This window comes from Taurulus bubalis (assembly GCF_910589615.1).
Source record: "Taurulus bubalis genome assembly, contig: SUPER_6_unloc_5, whole genome shotgun sequence".
Classification (NCBI taxonomy): domain Eukaryota; kingdom Metazoa; phylum Chordata; class Actinopteri; order Perciformes; family Cottidae; genus Taurulus; species Taurulus bubalis.
Genome location: NW_027634694.1, coordinates 5,001 through 13,853, shown reverse-complemented (window position 1 = coordinate 13,853; position 8,853 = coordinate 5,001). Strand labels below are relative to the sequence as shown.

General features: G+C 47.9%; 1 protein-coding gene across 1 annotated transcript in view; it reads right to left on the bottom strand.

The window, feature by feature from the left end:
• Positions 1 to 1,917: 1,917 nt before the first annotated feature.
• The window catches only part of LOC306738538 (far upstream element-binding protein 3-like), a gene marked incomplete at its 5' end in the record, with an annotated part of 7,662 nt that continues 726 nt past the window's right edge, over positions 1,918 to 8,853 (bottom strand). The window contains 3 exons of the mRNA XM_079220404.1: positions 1,918 to 4,867; positions 5,725 to 5,822; positions 8,623 to 8,694. Of these exons, the coding sequence (XP_079076530.1) occupies positions 4,859 to 4,867; positions 5,725 to 5,822; positions 8,623 to 8,694 (179 nt within the window). The remainder of the gene's footprint in view (positions 4,868 to 5,724; positions 5,823 to 8,622; positions 8,695 to 8,853) is intronic.

Sequence of the window (8,853 nt, the reverse complement as noted above, 5' to 3'; positions counted from 1 at the left end):
ACCAGAATCCCTGTGATGGAACTATAACCTGTGTGAGGGAACCAGAACCCCTGTGAGGGAACCAGAACCCCCGTGAGGGAACCAGAACCCCCGTGAGGGAACTATAACCTCTGTGAGGGAACCAGAATCCCTGTGACGGAACTATAACCTATGTGAGGGAACCAGAACCCCTGTGAGGGAACTATAACCTATGTGAGGGAACCAGAACACCTGTGAGGGAACTATAACCTATGTGAGGGAACCAGAAACCCTGTGAGGGAACTATAACCTATGTGAGGGAACTATAACCTCTGTGAGGGAACCAGAATCCCTGTGACGGAACTATAACCTATGTGAGGGAACCAGAACCCCTGTGAGGGAACTATAACCTATGTGAGGGAACCAGAACACCTGTGAGGGAACTATAACCTATGTGAGGGAACCAGAAACCCTGTGAGGGAACTATAACCTATGTGAGGGAACCAGAAACCCTGTGAGGGAACTATAACCTATGTGAGGGAACCAGAACTCCTGTGAGGGAACTACAACCTATGTGAGGGAACCAGAACCCCTGTGAGGGAACCTCTGTCCGGAGGAGAGACACACTAAAGAGTTCATGTTCATCGACGCCTGAACAACAGAAGAGCTGCTTCATTGATCCCTGGAGGTCTGTCAGAGTGTGTGTGTGAGTGAGTGAGAGAGTGTGTGATTACAGTAATGTCTTAATGACAGATGACATCACACCGTCCGTCAGACCATCTGTCTCCGCTCTGGGAACATGAATAAATGATAAATCCCACTTTTCATTTCAGGACATGAAGAGATGCTGTGTGTCTCTCTCTCACTCTCTCACTCACTCACACACACACACACACACACACACACACACACACACACACACACACACACACACACACACACACACACACACCTCAATGGCTACATGGGGAATAGTCTTGGTGTATTTTATTCACCACAGAAGTGAGGAGTCATTAGTGACTTCCTGCTCCAGTATTCTATAGGATCAGATCCCTGTTTGTTCTCATCGTTCAACAAAGTTTTATTGAAAAAGACGACAATTATCCATCGTCTATTAAAAGCTGTAATCCATATTCATGATTTTGTAAATGTGGACCAGATGTTTGGTGACCTGGTATTAGAGGTTGTTTGCTCGTCTCCTGGCGGGCAGTGACCCCATGACAAGAGACATGAAGGAGTGAGTCACATTTCATCGGGAGCTTGAATTCAATTTAAATAAACAAAGTATTAAGACGTCAGTCAAACGTCTCTGGAAAGATAATTGAAGTCAGAGTGACATTTATGGGAACATGGCTAGCATAGCTTAGCATAAAGAGAGGACTTCTAGGCTGGCTGTTCAGATTAAACAAACCAGACATGAATGAATGAATATACACTTTATACATGAACACCTTTAGACAGAACAGAAGTCTGAATTAAGCAACCATACATCTGACTTAATCCAGCTAAAGTCCGGCTTAATCAAACTAAAATCTGACTTATTCCAGTTAAAATACAGTTTAATCAAACTAAAGTCTGCCTTAAACTAAAATCTGATTTAATCCAGCTAAAGTCTGGCTTAATCAAACTAAAGTCTGTTTTAATCAAACTAAAGTCTGTTTTAATCAAACTAAAGTCTGGTTTAATCAAACTAAAGTCTGGTTTAATCAAACTAAAGTCTGATTTATTCCAGTTAAAGTCTAGTTTAATCAAACTAAAGTCTGGTTTAATCAAACTAAAGTCTGATTTATTTCATCTAGAATCTGTTTTACTGACTTCTAGATTCATCTCGTCCTTAAAATAACTAAACGAAGATAACTTGAGACGTCCGTGAACAGAAGTCGTTGGGTAAAAACTAATGTACGCGTCATGTGATCTCAGTTCATCTCGACTCCCGTGAAGCGGATAAAAACACAGCCAGTCAGAAAGAATGAGCCCGTTTATTAGCCCTCATGTTAATCATCAACATCTTCATCATCTTCCTCTTCCTCGGCCACCGACAGTCTCGGGGCTCGGGTTCATACACAACTCTGATCGGTCGATAGAATCTAATAGAAAAATCTGCAGGTTACAGTTAGAAAACAGAAACCAAAAGGGCTCCCGTCCCCGTTCAGGGCTCGGGACTAGCGGGAGCTAGCGGAGTGGAGGGGGGCGCCGCGTCCCGGCGGGTTGCCGGTTCAGACCCGGCGGGGGGCGCCGAGCCGCCGTCCACTCCGCCACTCCTTCAGTTATGTTTCGGGGAGTCGAACCCGCTCACTACGGCCGCCCTCGTCTAGGAGCCGCCACGCAAACGAGCCGCGGGATTCGATCACGCGATCCGGTTACAGACGTAATCATCATCATCACGAATCCCAACGACTTATTGAACGTGCCGACGCCCGGCAGACGAAGACAGACAGAAGAGAGAGAGACAGGTAGCCTAGCAGTCTTGAGGAAATAACACTCAGCTTCTCTTTGCTTTGTTAGACAACATGTGAATTAAACAAAATCATTTTAACAGGAGAACAAAGTACATTTTAACTGGAGCGCACCCGCCAGGAAGTGGAAATTTACACAAACCATATTATCTTATCGACAAACTGAATACTCAAAACTGGATAAAGAGATTTAAATAGACCCCTGTACAGGAGAACTCATTATTATCGTCGTCATTATTATTATTATCATCATCGTCATCATCACACATACAAGAAGCAGAACCACTGATTCAATATTCAGCTCAACAGACGCCAGATCTCTCAAAGCAAGACAAACCTCTCTGTGGTCCGACACACGGCGAGCTAACCGCCAACGCACAACGCCCAGCTAACGCACAAAAACAAACACAAACACAAACACACACACACACACACACACACACACACACACACGGCCGGAATCGCCTCAACGAAGGAACACAAGCGTCTTTCTGGATTTATGGAAAGGAAGGCGAAAATATAAAGTGAAAATTCAAAACCATGTGCGTTAAACGAGCTAACGGGTAGATTAGAAATGCTAACGGGAGATCAGATATTCTACTGGTACGCGGGTTCGAATTGAAAAGAAGAAAAAAAAACATATATGTTTATTAATGCATTTAAAACGTTTTCAAAATGACAATCGTGAATGTTCGAGAAATGGAATCTAGCCTTAAACACACAGCAGCTAACGCAAGATGAGCTACAAGTCCACCGAGCTCAGCTGAGCTAACGAATATTCGGCTAATGCTAATGGTGTAATTTGGGAACTTGGGACACGTTACCGAAATTCGTGGCTCCCTTTGCTAGCCGGGTAGTTACAAAAGATAACATGAAGCCTAAAGGAGCTATTTGTTGTTTGAAAACGATTGTTTTCTGAATTTGATTTAGATCTTATTGCCAGAAACAGCCTCCACTTTAATTTAACAACAAAAACGTGTAACACACGTTCAGTGAAAGATGAGTCATGCGGCTAAACTAACGCAAACGGCTAACGCAAACAAGCATTCGATTGCTACATTCACGTTGGAAGAATCTGGGAACTTGGACACGTTACTGAAGCTGAGCGAAAAACAGCTCCCTTCGCTAGCTGGGTAGTTTTAGCAGATGGCAGTTTGTTAGCGGCTAAAATGAGCGTGGATTCTATTCCTTTGTATTGGGAATTATTTCGATGCTTCTTTGGAGACATTTCTTTCACTGTTCTGCTGAAAGTTATATTTATAATTTTTTCAAATGGGAGAAATTCACAATATCAAAAAGAAAAAGTGTAACGCGCATGTTCAGTAAAAGCTAACTCAGTTCATTAAGCTAACGCAAACGGCTAACGCAAACGGCCAACACAAACGCGTATCGTTCAGACGACAACATCTCCAGCTAATAAACATTCACCACATTCGCTCCGCTAGCACACAGTTGAGGTAACACACATCTTTTTGCTAACGTGCGCGTTTAGCTAACGCGCCAGTTTAGCCAACACATCGCTAGAGTCGATAACTTCATTGATCCGCTCCAAACTCTTCTTCTACAAACAAATCGGCAAAAGTAGAAACGCAGAACTAAAGTTACAACGACAACAATAAAGTTTCACTTTGTAAGAAAATAGTAATTTACCCCCCTTTTAGTAATGAGCTGAGCAACGTGGCGTGGGCCGGAGGTTTGAATCCCGTGGAGGACAAACTGTTCGACCACAGAGAGATCTGGCTTTAGACAACGCAATATAAATCCTTATTTATTCGTCAGTACATCATAAAAACTAAAGAGTCACTCTAGAGATACAGTATAAGAACTATCATCAAACCAAAGGAAAACAAGATGGCGACTGAACAGGTAAAATTAGACCGAGAACAAACGGACCCAGCGAGCACGAATTTAGTACAAAAACAGTTTTTTGTCTCTGACGGTAAAACATTAAATTTCCATCTGACGCTATTAAAATATTTCTATGCCAAAAAAATAAAATAAAAAAAATAACTGAGTCCACACACAATCTGACGCATGCTTTAAAACATTATCATAAACAAAAAACATAATAATAATATCTGATTTTCTTACTCAAGACTGCTAAGCCTTATACCGTTTTCTTATTGGAAAATAAAACTAGACAAAATATAGATTATACTGGATTTCTTTTTTGTTCAAAGCCACACTGATACATCTTTAAGTTCAAGTTTGATAAAAAATAAAACAAAAAGAAAAACCAGGTCTACACTTGTGGAGCGAGACCAGAGGCTAGTCCAAAAAAATCTGCCCGACAAAATATGGACTTTGTAAAGTTAAAAAAACAGAAAAGAAAAGAGTTCGTGATTTTTTTCAGTTAATCCTTAGTTTTCTCTACAAAAGGAGGAAGCGGCAGAGCGGTGCGAGGGAACCCCGGTGGTTGCCGTGGAAGACCGTCCCGGGAGCCTCTAGTGATCCTGAAGAGACAGGAAATGACATCATTGCTCTTCCTCGCTCTGTTTAGACGACGTGGCAGCCGACGAGTCGAATGACAGATTAAACGTGTCGTGTGGATCATAAAGAAAACGTCATTATACTTTTTGAACAAAGACATTCACACAACATTCAATCACTGAACTTATCGATTATCTGTGTTTACACATTTCAATGAAATGCAGTGACAAACATTACACACAATTTTCAATGGATTATATATATATATATATAAATTAAGTAAAAGATCAGAACATGTACCAGGTGAAGAACAGGTGAAGTAGAGGTGAAGAACAGGTGAAGTAGAGGTGAAGAACAGGTGAAGTAGAGGTGAAGAACAGGTGAAGTAGAGGTAAAGAACAGGTGAAGTAGAGGTAAAGAACAGGTGAAGTGGAGGTGAAGAACAGGTGAAGTGGAGGTAAAGAACAGGTGAAGTAGAGGTGAAGAACAGGTGAAGTAGAGGTAAAGAACAGGTGAAGTAGAGGTAAAGAACAGGTGAAGTGGAGGTGAAGAACAGGTGAAGTGGAGGTGAAGAACAGGTGAAGTAGAGGTGAAGAACAGGTGAAGTAGAGGTGAAGAACAGGTGAAGTAGAGGTAAAGAACAGGTGAAGTAGAGGTAAAGAACAGGTGAAGTGGAGGTGAAGAACAGGTGAAGTGGAGGTGAAGAACAGGTGAAGTAGAGGTGAAGAACAGGTGAAGTAGAGGTGAAGAACAGGTGAAGTAGAGGTGAAGAACAGGTGAAGTAGAGGTAAAGAACAGGTGAAGTGGAGGTGAAGAACAGGTGAAGTGGAGGTGAAGAACAGGTGTAGAACAGGTGTAGAACAGGTGTTCCGTGTGTTACCTGTATCTGGGCGGCGTTCCACAGGTAGGGCTGCTGCTGTCTGTAGTATTCTGCTAACGCTGCAGTGTAGTCTGGAACCGAGCTCTGAGACGACTGACCTGGAGACAGAGGACACAGGACATGAGGACCCAGGACCCAGGACATGAGGACCCAGGACATGAGGACCCAGGACATGAGGACCCAGGACATGAGGACCCAGGACATGAGGACACAGGACATGAGGACACAGGACATGAGGACCCAGGACATGAGGACATGAGGACCCAGGACATGAGGACCCAGGACATGAGGACCCAGGACCCAGGACATGAGGACCCAGGACATGAGGACCCAGGACATGAGGACACAGGACATGAGGACCCAGGACATGAGGACCCAGGACATGAGGACATGAGGACCCAGGACATGAGGACCCAGGACATGAGGACCCAGGACCCAGGACATGAGGACCCAGGACATGAGGACCCAGGACATGAGGACACAGGACATGAGGACCCAGGACATGAGGACCCAGGACATGAGGACATGAGGACCCAGGACATGAGGACCCAGGACATGAGGACCCAGGACATGAGGACCCAGGACATGAGGACCCAGGACATGAGGACACAGGACATGAGGACCCAGGACATGAGGACCCAGGACATGAGGACATGAGGACCCAGGACATGAGGACCCAGGACATGAGGACCCAGGACATGAGGACCCAGGACATGAGGACCCAGGACCCAGGACATGAGGACCCAGGACATGAGGACCCAGGACATGAGGACCCAGGACATGAGGACACAGGACATGAGGACCCAGGACATGAGGACCCAGGACCCAGGACATGAGGACACAGGACATGAGGACCCAGGACCCAGGACATGAGGACCCAGGACATGAGGACCCAGGACCCAGGACATGAGGACCCAGGACATGAGGACCCAGGACATGAGGACCCAGGACATGAGGACCCAGGACCCAGGACATGAGGACCCAGGACATGAGGACCCAGGACATGAGGACACAGGACATGAGGACCCAGGACATGAGGACACAGGACATGAGGACCCAGGACATGAGGACCCAGGACCCAGGACATGAGGACCCAGGACATGAGGACCCAGGACATGAGGACTCAGGACATGAGGACCCAGGACATGAGGACCCAGGACATGAGGACCCAGGACATGAGGACACAGGACATGAGGACCCAGGACATGAGGACCCAGGACCCAGGACATGAGGACACAGGACATGAGGACCCAGGACCCAGGACATGAGGACACAGGACATGAGGACCCAGGACATGAGGACCCAGGACCCAGGACATGAGGACCCAGGACATGAGGACCCAGGACATGAGGACCCAGGACCCAGGACATGAGGACCCAGGACATGAGGACCCAGGACCCAGGACATGAGGACCCAGGACATGAGGACCCAGGACCCAGGACATGAGGACACAGGACATGAGGACCCAGGACCCAGGACATGAGGACCCAGGACATGAGGACCCAGGACCCAGGACATGAGGACCCAGGACATGAGGACCCAGGACATGAGGACCCAGGACATGAGGACACAGGACATGAGGACATGAGGACACAGGACATGAGGACCCAGGACATGAGGACACAGGACATGAGGACCCAGGACATGAGGACACAGGACATGAGGACCCAGGACATGAGGACCCAGGACCCAGGACATGAGGACCCAGGACATGAGGACCCAGGACATGAGGACACAGGACATGAGGACCCAGGACATGAGGACCCAGGACCCAGGACATGAGGACACAGGACATGAGGACCCAGGACCCAGGACATGAGGACCCAGGACATGAGGACCCAGGACCCAGGACATGAGGACACAGGACATGAGGACCCAGGACATGAGGACCCAGGACATGAGGACCCAGGACCCAGGACATGAGGACCCAGGACATGAGGACACAGGACATGAGGACCCAGGACATGAGGACCCAGGACATGAGGACACAGGACATGAGGACACAGGACATGAGGACCCAGGACCCAGGACCCAGGACATGAGGACCCAGGACATGAGGACACAGGACATGAGGACCCAGGACATGAGGACCCAGGACATGAGGACACAGGACATGAGGACCCAGGACATGAGGACACAGGACATGAGGACACAGGACATGAGGACCCAGGACATGAGGACATGAGGACACAGGACATGAGGACCCAGGACCCAGGACATGAGGACCCAGGACCCAGGACACGAGGACCCAGGACACGAGGACCCAGGACACGAGGACCCAGGACACGAGGACCCAGGACATGAGGACCCAGGACCCAGGACACGAGGACCCAGGACACGAGGACCCAGGACATGAGGACCCAGGACATGAGGACCCAGGACACAGGACATGAGGACACAGGACACGAGGACCCAGGACACGAGGACCCAGGACACGAGGACACGAGGACACAGGACACGAGGACCCAGGACACGAGGACACAGGACACGAGGACACAGGACATGAGGACATGAGGACCCAGGACACGAGGACCCAGGACACGAGGACACAGGACACGAGGACACGAGGACACAGGACACGAGGACACAGGACACGAGGACCCAGGACACGAGGACACAGGACACGAGGACACAGGACACGAGGACACAGGACACGAGGACACAGGACACGAGGACATGAGGACACAGGACATGAGGACACAGGACATGAGGACCCAGGACATGAGGACCCAGGACACGAGGACCCAGGACACGAGGACCCAGGACACGAGGACCCAGGACATGAGGACACAGGACATGAGGACCCAGGACACGAGGACCCAGGACACGAGGACCCAGGACACGAGGACCCAGGACACGAGGACACAGGACACGAGGACACAGGACAGACACACGTACTCTGCTTCTTGTAGTAGTCCTCCCAGGCCTTACTGTAGTCGGCCATCAGGCTCTGAGGTTGGTTCTGTTGACCTGCAGACGGATCAACAGCGATCAACAAACAATAAACTACACATATACACGATCAGATAATTAACGCCGTTAATAGTTTGCTGTGTTAACGTGCCCAGCCCTAATATATATATAAAAATATTTGTATTATAATATTTAACACACACACACACACACATG